Source organism: Plectropomus leopardus, chromosome 1 (genome assembly GCF_008729295.1).
Source record: "Plectropomus leopardus isolate mb chromosome 1, YSFRI_Pleo_2.0, whole genome shotgun sequence".
Taxonomy (NCBI): domain Eukaryota; kingdom Metazoa; phylum Chordata; class Actinopteri; order Perciformes; family Serranidae; genus Plectropomus; species Plectropomus leopardus.
The window spans coordinates 11,701,190-11,721,624 of record NC_056463.1 but is presented as its reverse complement, the minus strand read 5'-3'; the positions used below and the strand labels follow the sequence as shown (position 1 = coordinate 11,721,624).

General features: G+C 38.2%; 1 protein-coding gene across 2 annotated transcripts in view; it reads left to right on the top strand.

Moving 5' to 3' along the window:
- The window catches only part of rasa3 (RAS p21 protein activator 3), a 58,508-nt gene extending 39,669 nt beyond the window's left edge, over nucleotides 1-18,839 (top strand). For both annotated transcript variants that reach the window (XM_042492609.1, XM_042492602.1), the window contains exons 8-24: nucleotides 735-808; nucleotides 891-995; nucleotides 2,798-2,954; nucleotides 3,050-3,198; nucleotides 4,224-4,338; nucleotides 4,473-4,547; nucleotides 4,645-4,768; nucleotides 6,248-6,354; nucleotides 7,790-7,867; nucleotides 8,021-8,098; nucleotides 8,257-8,330; nucleotides 10,971-11,077; nucleotides 12,083-12,165; nucleotides 12,267-12,475; nucleotides 14,004-14,107; nucleotides 14,238-14,421; nucleotides 14,762-18,839. In XM_042492609.1, the coding sequence (XP_042348543.1) occupies nucleotides 735-808; nucleotides 891-995; nucleotides 2,798-2,954; nucleotides 3,050-3,198; nucleotides 4,224-4,338; nucleotides 4,473-4,547; nucleotides 4,645-4,768; nucleotides 6,248-6,354; nucleotides 7,790-7,867; nucleotides 8,021-8,098; nucleotides 8,257-8,330; nucleotides 10,971-11,077; nucleotides 12,083-12,165; nucleotides 12,267-12,475; nucleotides 14,004-14,107; nucleotides 14,238-14,421; nucleotides 14,762-14,837 (1,899 nt within the window). In that variant the 3' untranslated portion in view covers nucleotides 14,838-18,839. The remainder of the gene's footprint in view (nucleotides 1-734; nucleotides 809-890; nucleotides 996-2,797; nucleotides 2,955-3,049; nucleotides 3,199-4,223; nucleotides 4,339-4,472; nucleotides 4,548-4,644; nucleotides 4,769-6,247; nucleotides 6,355-7,789; nucleotides 7,868-8,020; nucleotides 8,099-8,256; nucleotides 8,331-10,970; nucleotides 11,078-12,082; nucleotides 12,166-12,266; nucleotides 12,476-14,003; nucleotides 14,108-14,237; nucleotides 14,422-14,761) is intronic.
- The last annotated feature ends 1,596 nt before the right edge of the window (nucleotides 18,840-20,435 follow it).

The window sequence follows — 20,435 nt, the reverse complement described above, 5'->3', positions numbered from 1 at the left end:
AATGCACTTAAGGTAAAGTTATGGAGGTTGGGTTTAGGCAAGTACAACTACTGTAGTTTGGTTTAGGAAAGAAAACATATTGAGGACATACTTTAAAATGACTCAGAGAGGAAAATTCCTTTGTTTTGTGACCTATCATCTATCCCATCCTCCCTCCTTACCAGACTGCTTCCTTTTTTATTCTTTACTCCCGGCAGTGCACTGGTCATGTCATCACAGCATACCAAAATACTTTTCAATGGAAACTTTCCACATTGGTGGTCAACATTAACACACCAATCAAATCAAACAAAAAATCCCCTCAATATGTTGTATTTAAAGATGTGTTCAATTTGTTAAATGTTCTAAATAATTTAATTTATGCAGTACAGATATTCCTTTAATGTTCCTTTGACTGTAATACAGTGTTATCTAGCATTCCACTCTAATTCTTTTTGTAAATATAAAAATTCACTCAAGTCCTGTTGAGTTTCTTTCATTTCAAACTACTTTTGGATACCGTGCGGTAATAGTATCAGATGTGAACCGTTTTGTGGTCAAACAAATATCTGAATTTTAGTGCTTTTAATTTGATAACGAGTTGATTTGTGGTTCTGGTTTGAGTTCTAGTCTCAGTGTTCTTTCTCTGCTTTCACCAGCCTGCTTTGGGAATATAGTTGACCTTGTAACTTACCCGGAGGAAAAACTGACCTTTGAATAGTGTATGCTAAATATTTACTCTGCTTCATTTCTAGGTGACGCGGCCATTAAGCTACACAAAGCGGCAGTTTGATGTAGAAGAAGAGGATGTTGACAAGCTGGCACTGAGGTGAGTGTTTTGAGGAAAGTGTGTCAGTATTAGCACTGAAGCTTCTCCGATGTCTGAACTGTATGCCGTGGTTTGTGTTCAGGGTGGATCTGTGGAACGCCAGCAACCTAAAATTCGGGGATGAGTTCCTGGGAGGTGTGCGAGTTCCTCTGCGGGTGTTGGGTCAGGCTGGAGTCCACGACGCATGGTGAGAGGAGCATCGCTCACACATCATCTTCTTTAACACACTCTGTCAATCATTTTGGTTTTTTTTTATGTTTTGTTTACTACTGAACTAGTACTGTACAGCACCCTGCTGTGGCTGGGTGCGTTTGATTTTATCATCATTGACACTTTGAGTATGTGTTTCCACAGCAACAGCAGAGCCATAGCAACAAGTATCAACACTGACAACTGACCGTCTTTAAAGTTTCTGTTTAACCAGGGTAGATTTTATTGAGCATGAATGCTCTTTTCAAACATTGCCTACCCAACAGAGGCTTTTTTAGTTTTTCATGTCTTTTGGAAAAACCCTTTGCTTCCATGACTGATCGAATCACTGCTTTTGACTTGTAAATAAAGAGAATAAAAATTGTTTTTTCAGTGCAGTCAGAGGGGAATAGACCAAATCACAATGTGTGTTTTCAATGACTTCCGGATTGAAAACCCCTGTGTCACACACATAAAATAAAATGGCACAGAGCTAATGTTATCTCCATGGATTTAATTTTAGCCATCTAAAAACGTAAAAACACAAATTTAAGTGAATATTATATTTAAGATATTTTCATGGCTTTACTCCATTGACAAGACCAATCATTTTACTTTGCTGAACACAGAAGCTGCAGGTCTACCACTGCCTCAGCCAGTTAGTTTGTAAGGTAAAGCTGGGAAAATATGACACATATAACATACACATAAACTGATGTTGATTTGTCTAGGTGGTTTAAATACACTCAGCTTTTGTGCCAGTAAATTTTGTTTATCAAAGATGCTACCAAAGCAACACGGTAAATTAAATGTGCATAGCAGAGACATCAGATATTTAGGATCACTGTGTTTAACTATATATTTTTGAATGTTATGGCTACGGTTTACAATTTATCTCAATGCTAGTTGTCTACCCAGAAGTTATTGTCATTAGCTCAACGTTACAGTGATTCAGTCTATAATATTACTTTTTCTTTTAATGAATTTGTAAATTTTTTTTTTTAATTATTTGACTGAACTGGTGGCACTAGGACAAGCTGTAAACACAATATTGACATATAATGACCTATAAGACTGATAAGGTCAGCATGTTAGTAAAATGTTGCTTATTTACTGTTATTTATACATCAATTAGACACAAAGCTACTTCATTTGGAACCATACAATAAAGTTGTGGGGCCTTAAGACCAAACCTAAAAGACACAACTCGTGATATTTCTTGATGGGTTTGTCGGTCAAGCAACAACTTTAGGACCGTAGACGTTTTTATTTCTGCTAATATAAAAATATTAATTGATGCAGCTTTAACCCCTTTGAGACTTGAGCAATTTGGCTTGACTTCTTTCAAAAACATGGGAAGAAGGCAATGAGCAACAAAAAAAGAACTGACTCAAAAATTGTGAAAATTAGTTTAAAAAAATGAAAGAAAACTAAAAAAGAAGCAAATGACCTGGAAAATGAGCTTGAAATAATTTTCTAAATCTACTAATTTCTTGTAATTTGTGAAACTTTTCTGTCCAAGTTGCTTTTTGCCTTTTTCCCCATATGTTTGACAGAAATCACACCAGTTTGCTCAAAGGTTGTTCAAAGGTTTAAATAATTGTGAAAGATGTCTGAAAGCAGCACGAGAAAAGTCACAGGCTTCAAAGGCTTAAACAAATGTTTTAGCACTATTGCGTGTCTAATCTTTAAATGTTTAAAGAAAATTGTTGCATCATCTCTTCAGCTTTCATCACAATCCAATCAGTGAGAAGATCTGATTAGTGTGATCTGTGAGTTTATATACGTTTTCTTCTTCAGGTACTTTCTCCAGCCGAGAGAGAACGGAGGGAAGTCAGTGAAAGTAGAAGAGCTCGGCTCTCTGCGTCTGAACATCGTTTACACTGAAGACCACGTCTTCCCCTCCGAACACTACACTCCCCTCAGAGATCTGCTGCTGCACTCTGCTAATGTAGAGGTGTGTGTGTGTATGACGTCCTGCAGCAGCATCTTGTGCTATTTACAGCTTCACACTTCACTGTCTGAATGCTCTGCTTCCTCCTCTCTGTTCAGCCCGTGTCGGCATCCACGGCGTACACTCTCGGGGAGGTGTGTCGAGAAAAACAAGAAGCTGCCATTCCCCTTGTGCGACTGTTTCTCCACTATGGCAAGATTGTGCCTTTTATCAGCGCCATTGCTCACGCTGAAGTTAACCGCACACAGTGAGTGTCTCGTTGGGTCTTTTATCTTCGAACAACACCAGAAACTACAGCTAATCGACTAATGCTTGTCAAGATTCAGTCAGTTAGCAGTGTTGAAGATTTAGAGGGAGGATTGCAGATTTCAACCAGCTGAAGTTTTTACTGGGAGCTGAATCATCCGCAGAGATCTCCTCCTCTTGGAAAACGGATGAATACTGACTGAATACTGAATAAGGCAGCTTCCCATCACAAATCAGTGTTTCGTAGATGGTGTTCAGCATGTCAGGGAGAGGCTGTCGGCCCAGCACCTGCTAATGTGTGTTCCCCTTTTCTCTTTATAAATTAAGATCCAGATGTTCAGGAGAGTTTTATTGGGAGCAAAATTCTCCGCAGAGATTTCTTCCTTTCCAAGACAAACCGACCTGGTGATTTAAACTCTTAAAAACACTGAATAAGGCAGTTTCATGTTAAAAAAATCACTGATTTTCTGACAAATGCAAAAAAAGCAAATTGCCCTACTAAGAGCCAGTGTTTGGTTTGTCTGTTCTATGTAGATATATAAATCTCTCCTTCTCTCAAATCTCACAACAATTCTTTATTTTCAGGTTATTATACACTAAAGAAAACATACTTATTATATTTCCAGTCTTATATCACCTGAAATAAATCTTAAACCTAAACCTTTAATATATTAAATAACATATATCCATCTCTAATTTTGCTGACATCTTATCCTTCATTGACATGTATGTGCATTTTCATTGTTGTTAGCAATTATATGAAACAATCTTAAACATAAGCCCTCTGAGTGTTAAATGGATGGGGATTTATTTCAGTAATAAATCAGGTGCAGATTTATTCTTAAATCATATTAATTAAAGTGACTGTAGAAATGAGTTCATCAGGTTGTATGGGAAAATCAAGTAGCTTCGCATTTTGACTTGGCTCTTAAAATATAGGCAGCCACAGTGATGTAATTTATTATTGCTTATTAAAAAACTGCAGCTTAATAAACAGCAAGATTTTTCAATTTGTTCTCTGCGTAGGGATCCTAACACCATTTTCCGGGGAAACTCGCTGACTTCCAAGTGCATTGACGAGACCATGAAGCTGGCAGGAATGCACTATCTGCAGGTCACACTCAAACCCATCATAGATGAGGTATAACGCTGCAATACTTACATATTTGTTTTCGTCACATTCTATTTATGTCTTGATTTCAGTCGTGTCACATCTTTCTCTGTAGCTAAATCAGGTATGAATTGATATTTCAATACTTTGATAATTCCTCACAGATCTGCACAGAACACAAACCCTGTGAAATCGACCCAGTGAAGCTGAAAGAGTCTGAGAACCTGGACACCAACAGGGTAAGAAGATGTTTGTTGTGTGTGTGTGTGTGTGTGTGTGTGTGTGTGTGTGTGTGTGTGTGTTATCTGACACATCTGCCCTGCCTCCTCTCCTTAGGAAAACCTCCGTCAGTACGTGGATCGTATCTTCAATGTTATCACCACCTCTGGTGTCCGCTGCCCCACTGTCATGTGTGATATCTTCTTCTCTTTGAGAGAGTCCGCTGCCACTCGTTTCCAAGGTAACTCACCTCCTGACAGACCTACCATTAGACGGAGGAAAGAAAGCAAGCTGCTATTAAGGAACAGGAAACAGACAATAAAGAACAGGATGTGCAAGATGTGTCCAAGGACACTTTCTTCTTTTCGTACTCTGCTATTTGTGTCAAACCTGAAAACACTTAAGCCTCCCACACACTCATTATGGAGATGTGTAGTGTGTGGAGTGTGTGCAGCCAGTGTCGCATACTGTGCTGCCTCCTGTTGGCCGTCACAGGGCGCCGCAGCCACAAGATGTGCAAGCTGTTGTGAAAACAAATTATCTCTAAATTTCTATATTTAATTGTGACTAATCACATTTTTTAAACATGTTTTCAATTCCATTACTTTATATTTCAAACTAGTTTTTATGTCCATATTGACAAGGAGAAGTGATTCTTACCTGTTTGTCTTTATTAGGAATCAAATGACAGCAAAAAAAATGTATGGAAATAGCATAAAGTGTGCATGTCTGTAAAGGGGAGACTCATGGATATCCACAGAGCCCATTTTTATTCAGATATCTTGAGTAAAACGGCCATGTCGTTTTTACATTTCCACAATTTAGCCTAACTTTGGAGCATTATTCCGCCCTTACTGAGAAGCTAACACGACATAGTTGGTCCCACAGGATTCCTCAGGTCTTCTAGTTTCTTATGATAACTATATCATCACTCCAGCTTTAAAACTAAGTCTGGTGTTGTACCAAACTGTGTTCCCCCATCAAGTAGTGTTTCCTCCCGTCAATGCATAGTTCCCACCTCAGTGGTTAGGTTTTGTAGGGGCACTGGTGCACATGGACTAGGTGAGTAAAAAATAGCTCAAGTTCTCCTTATTAAAATCACATATGGTTATTTTTTAATTAAATTAAATTACATTAGAATAAAAAGGGTGTATTTCACATGCTCAGGAGGGGCAGAGAAAGGATCAGTTATGTAGCTCTTATGGTTTACCATTTAAAGTTACTAAAATGACATCTTGAATAACAAAAGGGGGGGAGGATGAAAGAGGGAATAACACAAATATAAGAAACTAAATATATATAAAAATGGATAAAAGATACATAAAAGATACCAAAAAATTCTAAATAATAAATAAAATTATGTACGTCCAGACATCATAAAAAACTACGAGCTTGGGTCTAGTTTAGATGGGGGACACCTATTAACGTGGAAACAGTCTTCAACACAACACTGGCACAGCCTCTTAACGACAGGGATATCGGAAATTAATGATTAAAAAATGTACGTGTTAATTACAGACCATAATTGCCTCATAATTAACGTGTTAATGCTAACAGCCCTAAAAAATGTCAAGTTATTTAAGAATAAAATTAATTTTCTATATCATTTAGACAGTACATCGAACAGATTCGCTGTTCTTCTTCCACACTGCTTGTCGTACATGTAATTTTGTCAAATGTTTGTCAGATAAATCTTTTTTTTTCTCCTTCTGCTCTCTAGTTGACCAAGATGTACGATACACAGCGGTGAGCAGCTTCATCTTTCTGCGTTTTTTCGCTCCAGCCATCCTCTCCCCCAACTTGTTCCACCTACGGCCGCACCATCCAGTGAGTTTGGTTTTTAAAACAAACACGCAACCAATTTGTTTGCATATGAACATGTCCCTCCAAAAATAAGTGCTGATGAAATGCTAAATGCAGCTAAGAATGTAAAAATAGAAAGATATTAAGATAATATTTAAAGTTCATTCTAGACTTTGGAAACAGTAGCTTTCCATTATGTCATGTTATTTTCCCCAGCAGAGTTAGTTTTTAGATCATTTTTTTCTGTTTAAATTTAAACATCAAGGAGCTCTCATGTCTTTCGGTGTAAAAGCTTAACGGGATTTTTCTTGGTTCAAAATGAGCCGGTCGCGTTACCATCCTGATCACGAGCACACACATGCATGTGTACCGAGCCTTCCCTTGGCTCAAGGAAACACTTTTACACATCACACAATTTATAACTTATTAAAAAATTATATTATTGGAAAATAAATCTACAATTATTGATATATTGTGACCAAATGGTTGCATAGATTGTGTCTGTAATGCGAATTCCTGGATATTAAATGTCTGTCTCATCTGCAGTTTTCTGTGGTCCAAGTAATATTTGTTTGTGTACTAAACTAGCAGATCATGTGGCTTGTTTAAGCTGTTTTGAACTGAGAATATAAACACAAATAACACAAATGTAAATCTTCTCCTGTTTTTGAAGCCTTTAAAAAATAATTTTAATATATTTTTAATGTTTTTTTTTTGTATTTTTATGTATTTTAAGTAATATCCTCTCACACACTTTTACAAGACACTTTTATAACACAGCCTGTTCTTTTTCATGTAATTTATTTTGATGAGTTTACTTCCTATTTAAATTATTTAATTTTGCCAGTAAATGTGGCAGTAATGCTCTCATGATGAAATCGTATCATGTTTTACAGATGTCTTTTTGATCTTCTCTATTCAATGAAGTGGATTAAAACCAGTTTGGGCTAAACCTTGTAGTCTCAGTACAGGATAATTTTTCACAAATGCTGAGTCTGCGGCAGCATTTATAAACCCCAACGGGCAATATGGAAATATCATCGACCAGCAGGAAAAAGAAGGGTTTTTGTGTTTTTTTTGTGGTGGTAAGATGTTACTGGTGGAAACACTGTGGCCCACTGAGCTGGTCCTCGTTTAGCTGCAATCCCAGAACATACGGCTCTTTTCTTCCTCTTTGGACGTTTTGGCAGCGCCTTTCTCGGTGCATTATGCTGATTATGATGCAGTGCCACCACATCAGCGTAATGCTGCAATTGCAGCTACACGACAGAAATCCACAAAGTAGCTGTTTTCTGTTATATCAGCCGTCAGGTTCATCAAAGCTGGAAACTCACCAAAAAGAGCTGTTTATATGACCCCACCAGGTCCACTCTATATTACAAATGCAAAGCTTTTATAATGTGGTCAAGTATAATCACTGATTTCTCAAGGTTCGATTTTGTCTCTGTTCTCTCTCCAGGATCCCGCCACCTCTCGAACTCTCACCCTCATCTCCAAGACGATCCAGACCCTGGGAAGTCTCGCCAAGTCTAAATCTGTGAGTTTCTCTGAGTAAAGTCCTTTTTTTTCCCTATTTTCATTTCTGTGACTGAATTTCAGTCAGAAAAAGTTACATTTTAAGCACAACTTGCTAATCTTCCTTTTTCTCTCTCTGTCACTCTTTCTTCTCACTTACTTAATTCCTTTCAAGGCCAATTTCAAAGAGTCTTACATGGCTGCATTTTACGACTACTTCAATGAGCAGAAATATGCAGACGCTGTGAAGAATGTAAGTGTTGGCTTTGTTCTGTGTTACGTGCAATAAATCTCAGTCAGTTTGAAGACCAGCGAACAGATATCCGCTTTGTCTTGTATGTCAGATAGGTAGTGAAAGTGTGGAGACATTTGACAAAGATACTATAAGACATGCTTTGATTTCCTTCACAGTTCCTGGACCTGATCTCCACCTCGGGCAAATGGGATCAGAAGAGTATTGAAACACCGATCATGCTCAAAGAAGGGTAAGGAGACGACTTATTGTTAAGCTCATATTCATGGAAAAAAAAACCTAAATTAAAAAACATGACTAAAAAATGTAACAGATCTTTCAACACCACTGCTAAGAAGTCTTACATCTGTGATATTAAATAAGTAACATTAATCACCTTCTTACTTCCAATATGCAGCTTCAATGTTTGTCTTTTTACCATCTTATTAAAGGTTTACTATGCAGGAATAGTCGCTGACTGTTTGTAAACAGGATCACCAGCGACGGTGAAAGCGAAACTTGACGTTTTGCCTTGCAATATTTGCATTTTTTTAGTATTGTTTATGCAGTTTTTGCAGCTTCTTTGTAAATTAGAAGAAGATATGAAAAAAAAGACAGGTCTCGAGAGGCAAATACACATTTGTAGTGGGTTCTGAAGTTTTTAGGAAAATCCTGCATAGTATACTTTTAAGGTTGTCTTGGCACTTGTTTCTAGCGTCACACAGTTGGGTTGACTCAACTGTCCAGATAATGAAGAGGAATAGTTTGATATTTTTTGGAAATATTCATTTCCTGGCAGAGAGCTAGATGAGAAGATTCAGATTCAGAAAACTTTATTGTCTGTCATGACAGAACAAATGTGGCTCAACATACAATGCAAAACAAACTTTGACAATAAATATAGAGCATGTGTTCCTAAAAATAAAACAGAATAAATACCTAATACAATAATTTAGACAAATACAAATCTCAGTATACTGCTGTGTGCAAAGTGGCATAGATGTATTGATCATTACCTTTTATTTAAGATGGTTATGGCAGTTTGAATGAAGGAGGTTTTAGAAGTATTTTTCTTCTGATTGACACCACTCACGTCACTATAATTGATTTGTATCTGTGGACAGCAGCCGGTGAGACAGCCTATCTCTGTGCAAAGGTTACACATATTGTACATTGTTTGTTTAATCCGAACATAGTTACATCATAAAATGTAACTTTCTGGCATCAACTAATACTCACGTCCTTCATTTTATCACATGCCTTTTATGTAAGATATGAGAATTCTGCTTTCCAGGACAGGTGAAATTTATGGTATTAGTATTTATCTAGTATTTAGAGTATTTATTTCTCTTAATACTCTCCGTCTCTCTCACTGAGGAGGAAACCCCATTCCACAAAACATTTTGTGTAGCTGTTTTGTTGTCCGGGAGACCGTAGACTTTTAGGGCTGCCGGAGACAGGTTGTAGTAAGGAAAAGGAAAAAAAATGTTGAAATTTGTCATAAATTGGGAAAAATATGTGAGAATTGTGACCCCTGGAAGGGACACGTGACAGTTGGTAAGTACGCTGGCTGCTGGCTGTAGCTTTATATTTAACATACAGACACAAGAGTTGTAGCAGTCCTTTCATTCAACTCTCTGCCAGAAAACGAATACTTTCACAAAATGTCACACTGTTTCCTTTGAGTTGTCACTGAAGTGGAGCTGGATTTTACCTTCACATGTTTGAGCCCTTGTGATCTGATTGATTAACAAAATGAGCAGTTGGAGTAACGAGGCTGTAAAGTGAGCCCTCTCTAACAACACATGGGCTTCTGTTGTAATGATATTTCTAATGAGGCTGTAAAGGCGGAGTTGTGCCAGCGCCTCGCTCATCAACATCCCCACCCTCTTTTGTTTCTGCTACCGGGCGTAGGAGTGTAAAACTCACTATAAAGAGGGTTGATGGGAAGGGGTCAAAAGGCACGAAGGGCAGGTAAGAGCTTCTCTGAATGACGGCTTTGCCCTTGTGACCCCCCCGTGTGTGTGCACTGTACCTCCCTAAACCAAGCCAGCCATTTTCTCTCCCACCAACACGCGCTGCTGTAGATGCTGCTTCACTTTACTTTATATCCGGTCAATAAGCGGCCTGTCTGTTGCACTGCATTTTACATGGCAGCAGACTGAGTGTACAGCGACTATGATGGTATAAAGTAAAGTGTTAACGCCTTTAAGCCCTCTGTAGTGCTGACAGCCCTTCTCGATCCTCGCCGTGCCAGACATGCTTGGTGTGACAGTGACAGCAGGGTTTGGTTACTGTACAAACATTTCTGGGATCCCGCATCCTGACCCTTTATACCCTTTGTGCAGACTGTGACCACATCACTACCTTGCATTAAAAAGGATGCTCAGAGGGTTGGGCCATAACACACCAACAAAAATAAACATGACACTGAATTGTTGTCTTTGCAAGTTGATTATTATAATGCACTGAAACAATATTTGAAACCAGTGGCTGTTTGGAAGGAAAACTAAAATCTTGTGTTATGATTTGGCAAAAAGTCAGTAGGTATTTATACACAGTTTTTAGGTCATTGGTTAAAATATGCAAAAACACAGGTACTCATACTGTTGAATCGAGTGCTGTAAGTGTTTTACGTGTACAGCAACAGTGAGTACAAGAAACTGCAAGCAAGTGAACGGAATGATAAATGCCGACTAGTAACTGCACAGGATTTGTATTATGCAAAGTAATCATTTTATATTCACAATGGTCTTTTACATATAGTACTGTAGACATGTATATGGATGCATTGTGCCAGATAAATAAAAAATATTGTGATAAAAAATTCTGTGAAACATGAGCTCATCTGTCAGGGTTTTCAGTCATATTTCTCTCGCCAATTTCTCCTCAGATTTATGATAAAGAGGGCACAGGGGAGAAACCGGTTTGGAATGAAGAACTTCAAGAAGCGATGGTTTCGTCTCACTAACCACGAGTTTACATACCACAAGACGAAAGGTGAGCTCAGAGGTCACTCAGGATCCTCTTACAGGGGCATTGTTTCCTTGTCTGTGTGTGTGTGTGTGTGTGTGAGAGAGAGAGAGAGAGAATCAGCGGGAGGGAGAGACAGAATCTGCTGAAGGTGCGTTTAGTCTGAACACAATGTGCGTTCAACACATGTGGAGGAGATTAAGTTACTGCGAAGGCAACACATTTGTGCTGCATCCAAACAATCTCAGGCCAAAACAGATGAGCAGTTTCTAGATTTCATACTACAATAACAGGTTTTTCTTAAAGTGACAAAATCAAAAATGCTCAAATAAGTATGTAAAGCTATTGTTTTGTATGTTTAATTAGTTTTTATTTTTATCCGGTTTTAATTAATTAATAGATAATTTTTAATTAAGTTTAGTTTTAGTTTCCACAGTGGGCTTGCTTATTTCAGTTTTGTGGTTTCTTGTGGTGTTTAGTTTTCATCAGGTTTTTATTAGTGTCAGAGTAAGTTTTAGTTTTTTATTACAATATGGTTATATTTGTCAGTAGTAAGACTCAAGAAGTTCAGAAGAGGTATTACAATGCCTCCTCATGCTTTTGATAAATAATTAAACAAAAGACATTTCCTGCAATTTTTTTAAATTTTAGTTTGTTTTTCATATCTTCATATATCCCTGCCAGATGAAACTGTGTTTGAAAAAGTGGGACAAAGAAAAATATATTGTGGGTCCTTGAAAAGTTGTTTAAAAGTTTTGAAATTTTATCCATGAAAATGTGTGGGAACCCTGGTTTTGGTTAACTATAATAAACCTCTCCTAATGCAGACTTACATTTTTTTTCAGTTTTTGTTTTTAGTTGTGCTGTGGATGGACAGTGTTGTCCCAAAATAAAATGGACAGTGGAATGGCAGACTGACATGGCGTCCTGTTTTATCAACTCATGTTAATCTATGTAGCTACAATTTTTCACATTTCTCCATCCTAACTTTCTTTTGTCATTTCTGTCTGATGTGTTTCCTTCTTCCTCCAGGAGAGAGCGCTCTGTGCAGCATCCCCATAGAGAACATCCTGGCTGTGGAGAGGCTCGAAGAGGAGTCCTTCAAGATGAAGAACGTAAGGACCGCACACATCTTTGGAGCTTTGACCATTTGGTCCAAAATCACACCTACATTTAGAGTCTCCTCTCACTTTCTGTCTTTTCTTCTCTCCTCCAGATGTTCCAGGTCATTCAGCCGGAGCGGGCGCTGTACATCCAGGCCAACAACTGTGTGGAGGCGCGGGACTGGATCGACATCCTGACCAAAGTCAGCCAGTGCAACCGTAAACGCCTCAGCACCTACCATCCTTCAGCCTACCTCAACGGCCACTGGCTCTGCTGCAAGCATTCAGCGGACGCAGCCCCCGGGTGTACGCCCTGCACTGGGTACGTAGAGTTGTTAAAGGGATGCTTTAATGACTTTCAACCAGCTTTGCATCATAACGATGTGGCTTGTAGGTGTTAATGAACTAGGGCTGCACCTGCCATTTTTTTCTTTCTCAGTTAATCTAGAAAGTATTTTTTTCAGGTAATTGAATAATCTATCAAATTAAAATTATTATCAATTAATATAACAGTTCATTTACCCAAAAATGAATACAAAAAACAGTGTCAGTACAATTCAATTTTTTTTAATCATCTTGTCTAAAAGAAATTAAAAGATTTAGTCAAATTTCCATGTTGCTGCTGTACCATAATATTAATGATTATAGACTGTATTTGTCATATGCTTGATTATGAGAGTATTGGACCTCAAACTCAAAAGGATTGTTTTGACACATAAATTGATGTAATCACTGTAACCCTGAACAGGAGAATCAGTACTTTGTCTTTTCTTTACTACTTGACTTTAAACTTAAAATGGTGATGACATGAATTTATAATAAAGTAATATGCAGTTAAGACAATCACTGGCAAATGCATCAGTGTGGGGTGCGGAAAATAACTGACGCCATTCACCGACAGTAAGAGCTTTCTGTAATGTTAGTTTAAACCATCTTCTCACTCGTGCTCAAAGTCAACAGAAAATACTGATTTTTGTTGTCTCTAGGGCTGTTGCTTGTACTACAGATTGTATTTCCTAAATTTTACAGGCCTGCTGCCACCATGGACACAAAGAGTATTAAAGTGCATGGTGAGAGGGAGCCACCCCTCTCTCTCTCTCTCTTAAACACACACCAAATTCAGATTAGTTAGTAAAGCTAAGAAGTGCAGATCAAATATAAACCAGGATTGTGTTGCTGCGTTGTATAATTCTCACTTAAAATGTCTTCAGAAAATATTTTAGTGCACGGTTTAGTTGTAATACAGGATCATTTGTTCCCAACTGGTTGCCATATTGATTTATGTCAGCCTAAACTTACTTGCATTACGTCACCTGCCAGCGATAGCGCTTTTTGGTCTGGTGCAGCACAGTGCATTCTGGTAGTTATAGGTTTTTCTGCCTCTTGACTTAAAGTGAATGGTACAGCTGTTTTCCTTTGTTTTCTCTGGTCATGTAGCACCAATTATGTTCTTCCTTCCACTGCACATCCCTTGGACAAATTTTGCACATTTCTTTCCTTATGACCACTTCTAAGAAATTCACATCTCTTTCATTTTAATGCAGATATTTTGTACATAATGTTAGTATTTTTTCTTGCATTTTTTATTATAACTGTATCATATCCTATATTTATGTCTCTTTATTTTTGCAGTACCTCTTTTTACTTTTTAATTAATTTTTCTATTATTATGTTCATGTTTTGCATCAATACACCAAAGCAAATGCCTTGTATGTGAAAACCTACTTGTCAGTGAATCGTATTATGATTCTGACAGCCCAGACCATCTTTCCAGCTGTAAAATGTATCCAACATAGGGTTCCTTTTCTTTGTTTCCGCTCTCTCATTCTCCTTTGTGCATCTGTTTTCAGTGGTCTCCCAGCAAACATCCAGCTGGACGTAGATGGAGACCGAGAGACCGAGAGGATTTATTCCCTGTTCAGCACATACATGACCAAACTGATCAAGATGCAAGGTCAGACACACACGACTGTTTTCAAGTGATCTGGCATGCGTTTGACTGCACAGTTTCCATGTTTACTTTCACATTGTCCCTTTTGTTCTCTCTCACTCTCTACTGCCTGTTTCTCTGTGTCCTCCTGCAGAGGCTTGCGGCAGTAAGTCTGTGTACGACGGGCCCGAACAGGAGGAGTACTCCAGCTTCGTCATCGATGACCCCCAGGAGACCTACAAAACACTGAAACTCATTGTTTCAGCCGTGCAGACCTTGGAGCAGCAGCATACCAAGTACAAACGGGACAAGTTCAAGAAGACAAAGATCGGCAGCCAGTATGTAGTTTAATATTTATTTATGCTTGTAGCCGTAAACAACAGCTAAAATGCAATAGAGGCTGAGAACTGTGGGGACATTGTTAGGTGTGAGATATTACTGAGCAACTTCCCATTTGGGCCAGCGGGTGGTGCAGTCGTACAGTCAACAATTACCCGTTATTAATTGCACATGCTGACACGTCAAATAACATAATCTTGGCATTATAACACTGGCCTGTAGCTCTGCAGGCTTACCTGATAATCTAACCACAAAAAATAGTTCTTTATGTTCTATTTTTAGCTCCAAAGACCACTCTGTAACCTCCTGCCAACACCATCTTTCTCTTTGTCTCCTCAGGGAGCATCCGATCGGAGACAAGAGTTTTCAGTGCTACATCCGCCAGCAGTCTGAGAGCTCCACCTACTCCATCTAGCCCTGAGTACTGTTTTTATGATGCCCAGAACCAGCATATTTTTCTTTACTGCAAAAACATCCATCTTAACAATGCCCTGTGTCTAGTATTCAGTTTGAAACCTTTATTTTTCCTTAAAACAAGATTTAAAAAGCCATTTTTACTTATGTCCAAAGCAATGTATTCATACTTCAAAAGGAATATTTCACTTTTTCTATACTTTTTTGGATGCTGTTTTGGAAACAAGTGTCATCTGATTGGCTTATTTAAGGAAAATAATAGTTTTAATAGTCAATACTAGACTGAGTGAATTGTCTAGATGGACATTTCTTTGCAGTGTCTCAAGATGCATCGCTCCAAATTTGGAGGACAGACCTCAGATCAGCATGAAAAAACAAAAAACGGAGGAACAATTGTGGAGGAAAGGAGGGATACGAATGAAGAGATAATCACAGCATACATCTATTTGGGTCTTCTTTCTGTGATGTGACAAGAGAACAAACGTTTTCACTGGACAGTTTTGACAGTGAATGACACGCACTTTAATTGCCTCCAAATCTATGGATGAACAAGCCTCGCAGCACACTTTTAAAAAAGCTTATTTTATCTGTTTGATTTGTATTTTATTGGTTCAAATGTTCATTGTATTTCACTCCAGAAGGAAGGAAGGACAGACTGTAATTTTCCCCTCTTTAAGCGCCGGTGTTGCCCCCATTTTTATTTTTTATTTTTTTTGTCCCCAACTCCCTCAGGAAGGCTGTGAAGGTCGAGGGCACACAAGAAGGGATTGTCGGGACCAAGCACAGCCAAGAGCAGCTTGATGTTAGCTATGACTTTCATCCCTCATTTGTAATCCTCATCATTAGCATGCTAACAGATGCAGATGAAGTTTTCACATTTTATTTGAAGCCTTGTTCTGTTGCGGTTAGAGATCACTTTCCTGTGTAATCTGGGTTAAAGGAATAGTTTAGTTTTAGAGAGTTTTGACAATGAGTCAGAAAAACACATGGATGCCTTTTTTAAAAAACCATCTTTATGGATGTCAAGTTGGAGTTTCTCTTAAAGTGATGTCTCACTCCCAAAATCAAAAATACACATTTTTCCTCTTACCTTCAGTGCTCTTTATTAATTTAGACTGTTTTAGTGTGAATTGAAGAGTGTTGGCGATATGGGCTGTAATGGAACTAGATGGCACTTGGCTTGTGGTGCTCAAAACGCCAAAAAAAAAAATACATTTGAAAAACTCAACAGCAATGCGTCTACAGAAATCATGACCTGGTTACTCAAGATAATCCACAGACCTTGTTGTAAGCAATTTTATGGAGGAACTGTTTAATTGCTACAGAACTACAGCCACCAGTTTTATCACTGCGCAGAAGAAAGAGTGCAACTACTGCCAGCTCGCCTCGCATCCCTGAGAGAGCAAACTTTACAGCTCAGCTGAGGAGGACGCTGTTAATGTTCACATCTTGAGCTGTCACAAACCGAAGCCACTTGTCCATGAGTAGATGCACACTTCCTTCTGCACAGTGATATGGTTGAAAGAAAGTAGTTCCTACATAAAACTGCTCACAACATGGTCTGGGAATTATGTAGAGAATCAGGGTCATGATTTCTGGAAAAAGACACTGCTGTTTTTCAATTATATGATTAGGCGCTTTGAGCACCACAAGCAGAGTGCCATCCAATGTCATTGTTTTGGAGAGAAGACAAACATCTCTACAGCTAATATCTCCAACACGCTGCAGCTCACAACAAAACAATCTAGACTGATACATAGAACAAGTTAGAGGAAAAATGTGTATTTTTGACATCATAAAGACATCATAAAGTCCATGTTTGTTTGACGGTGCTGACATGTGTCCACAGGATCTGCCATTTTCATCTTTCCCATTCACTGTCTATGTAAGCAGCAGTGCAATGCAGTCTGGTAATGCTGTCTTGAATTTGGAGAGACAGGGTGTCTGCACCTCTTTTGCATAAAGTTGAATGTAGGTTACTTTATGTAAATCAGCAGCATCCACCGAGACTCACTGCCTCTGGAAACCCCCGAAAAACATTTCAACTGCTGTCAATCTTAAAAGAAGACCGATTCAGCAACTGCATGACTAATGATTCACCTCAGATGTTTTCAGAAACACATTTTAATGAAAGTCTTTCTTAGTTTAAAAGAAAGTTTGGGAAACAGCCACCATGTTGGTCTGATTTGAAATCCAGGGGAAGACAGAACATATACCTAGTGGCGCGCCCATTAAGCATCTAAAGCCGGGTAGCGGCGTGACCTCTCACATCCAAAAACGCCCCTGTGGATACGTATCATGAGTACATGGAAAAAGTCACTAACACCAAACTATTCCTTCAACTATCACAAAGCAGAAATTACATGTTAGCACAGCTCATTAACAAGGACAGTTTTTAACTACTAATTAACTGATATACAAACATTTTAACCAATCTTGTCTCCAGTTATGATTGTGAAATGGATAGTGTGTTACTGGTTGTGTTGCCCTGTTGGCTGCCTAATAATGTTTCTGTTTCTGTGAGTTAGCTTTGTCTTACTTTGGAGAAGCTGCGCCCTGTAGTTTTAAACCTATTTATATGCATTCCTCTGAGAATACTGCCTGCTGTGAATCTTACCAGTCAGCAACCCCAGAATCTGTTGAAGGTACCGGATTTATCGTTGTTTTTGTGTTGTTCTACACTCCCCAAAGGCAACCACTCTTGTTGGCGTTCATATTCATCAGCACTCACTCTCGCCAAAACCTGTGCATGTGAAGTATACCTGTAGTCACAGCGACGGTAGCCTCCTGTGCAACCAGGTGATTACAAACCACCACAATTTTTTTGTATTTTCCAAAACTAAGTACCTGGTTATGTAGCCTCACGGGTGTTTCCCGTGATCACAGGATCCCAAACAGTGCCAGTCATCACTTTTATAAAATTTTTGAAAAACAAACAAAAAAAATCATTGTTGAGAGATGTTTTTTTATAAATCTCAAAACTGTTTTCAGAACAGCCGAGCGATTATTCCGATGACATCTTTTTCTTTATCGAGCGTGTTGATCTATACGGAACAACAGTTCGACTCTGTTTTCTATCTTTGTCTTGTCATACAGAGATCTCGCTGTATATCTGAATCGAATGACTGTGGTGTGTGTGTGTGCGTGTTTTGTGCAAATGTGTGTGTGTCAGTCTGTGCATGAGCGACTGACGTGACGGGTTGTATTGCCAATTGAATTATCCCAGTGTTACAGGTCAGGAAAGGCAGAGTCCCACTTGTTAAAAAAGAGAAATCACTGCCTGTAATTAAACTAAAGACTGTCGTCAGAGTGTGGAAACACTCTACTCTGGCCTGATATGGTGCATCTTTTCTTTTCTCTTGTATAGAACCACTGTTCCATTTAAAGGAACCTTTTGCCAATATATTCTCCCCACTCATTTTATCTATGTAACACAGTATCATTGAGACATTGCTGTAGCCTCTGAACTTTGAGTGTTTGTTTCCACCAGATACTAACTCTTCTCAGGTTTATGAAACTCAGCGCTGCGTTCTTTTCTTGCCAAAACCGAGGAGACTCAGACTGAAGCATAAACCACCAAACAGCTCTCATCCCTAAGTTGGTAATCATATTTATTATCATTTTCTGCGAAACCTTCCCAGAAACATCGGCTCACTCGGTGTGGTAATGCCACTTACAGTAACGGCAACTCCTCCGCCCCAAAGCCCCACAAAGGAATGACTTATGCAATAATGGTGTTTCAGCATGCAATAATAATGATAACAACCCCTCAGTAAGCCCATCGAATTATCACAAATGATTAACGCACATCTGCTGACCTTTTGCAGTGAAACTGCAGTAAAATAAACACATATTACAAAGGGAGAACAGTGTATTTTGTACAAATATTTTAAAAGTATTAAATAAGCCTGTTATATGTGTACATAAAACAGTTGAATGAATGGTGAAAATGTGATGTGTTTTTTTCCCCTGGATAACTAAATGAAACCAATATTAATGCAAATGTGGTGTCTGTGTCATTTGTTATACACATGCAGTCTGCCTCTAAACTATAGACTCATATCAAAAGCCTAATTTTGTTTCAATTAAGTCACACAATGGACTTGGGAGGATGTTTTCATGTTTGCCTTTTTAGCTGTGGTGCATTTTGCCTTTTGCAAATTCAATTCGATCATTCCGGACCTTTTTCACATTTTGATGGAAAAGCACAGGTGTAATTAATAACATAAATTAATGTGTGTTCCTGGTGTGGCTTAGTGGGACAAATGGAACAGATTTTATGTGTTTTTTTCCCACAAAAAAAGTCAAACATCTGCTGTTAAAAGGTCTACAATCAATGTCAGATACATGCCTTCCAAATGATGTCAAGCTATTTTCCACTGTGGTCCACCGGCTTTCTTTTGTCTACCATCACGTAGTGAATCATCGGATTTTTTTGGCCTAACTTCAAAAGGATGCTGTTTTCAAATGTCTATTTGAAATCCTAGTCTTTGTTGCATTTACTGCATGCCATGCATATTCTATTCTGTCTAAATGGTGGAGCAAAAAGATCCCATTGGTGCGAGTCTTTCAGTGGAACAGCAGATGTGGAGAAACGTGGTACTTTTACACTCGTGAAATCACTAACATTGAATATGGGATTCAAACTGCAATGTCATTCTAGCAACTTCTAACATAAAGCTGGGATACTGTACAGATACTCCAATGGAATATATGTATATGTATATATAGTTTACCATGTAACTTCTTAAACAGCATGCAACAATTTTGAAATTGTTTGTAGGCTGTAGTAGTTGATTACAGACAAAAATGGCAAAAAAAGTTACTGTTTTAAATGACCATGCAACTATAGTTGAACTACTGCAAAATTTTACATCAGTTGTCTTGTGCTGCGTTCAGACGCCTTTCACAAGCTATTTGACCCCTTGAAACCTGAGCAGATTGGTTTAATTTCTTTCTTAAACATGAAGAGAAATAAACCATAAATTGCAAGAACTTAGAAGACAGAAGGAATAAAAATACTAAGTTGATTGGAACATTATTTAAAAAAAAAAGAAAAAAGAAAAATAAGGAAAATGCCCAGAAAACTATATAATAATTATAATATTTTTGTGCAGCCCCTCATCACTGGAACACAAACCATCCATGACATCGTCTCTGTCCCCATCTTCAAATCCAGCCTCAAAACATATATTTGCTTATTCTGTGACCATTGTTGTGACCTTTACTGTATTTTTTTTAGCCTTTTACAGTATATTGTTTTACTTATGTCCTGATATTTTGCTGTTTTATTATTGTTATTTCTGTAAGGTGACCTTGAGTGTCCTGAAAGGTGCCCATAAATAAAGTGCTTTATTTTTTATTATTTTTAAAATATGTGTTTATTAAATAAATGCCCTTTTAAAAAAAATCAACACTTGGTCATTGTTTTTTGTTTTAGTTTTTACTCTTTTTCCTTATTTTCCAGTAATTTCAATTCCAAATTTTTGGGCCATGGCTTGTTAAGTTGTTCTCTCCAAAATCAAACCAATTTGCACAGATGTAGTTCACTGCTCTCCAACAGTGTGTGACTTACAAAGTGAGTGCAACTTGCAGAGAG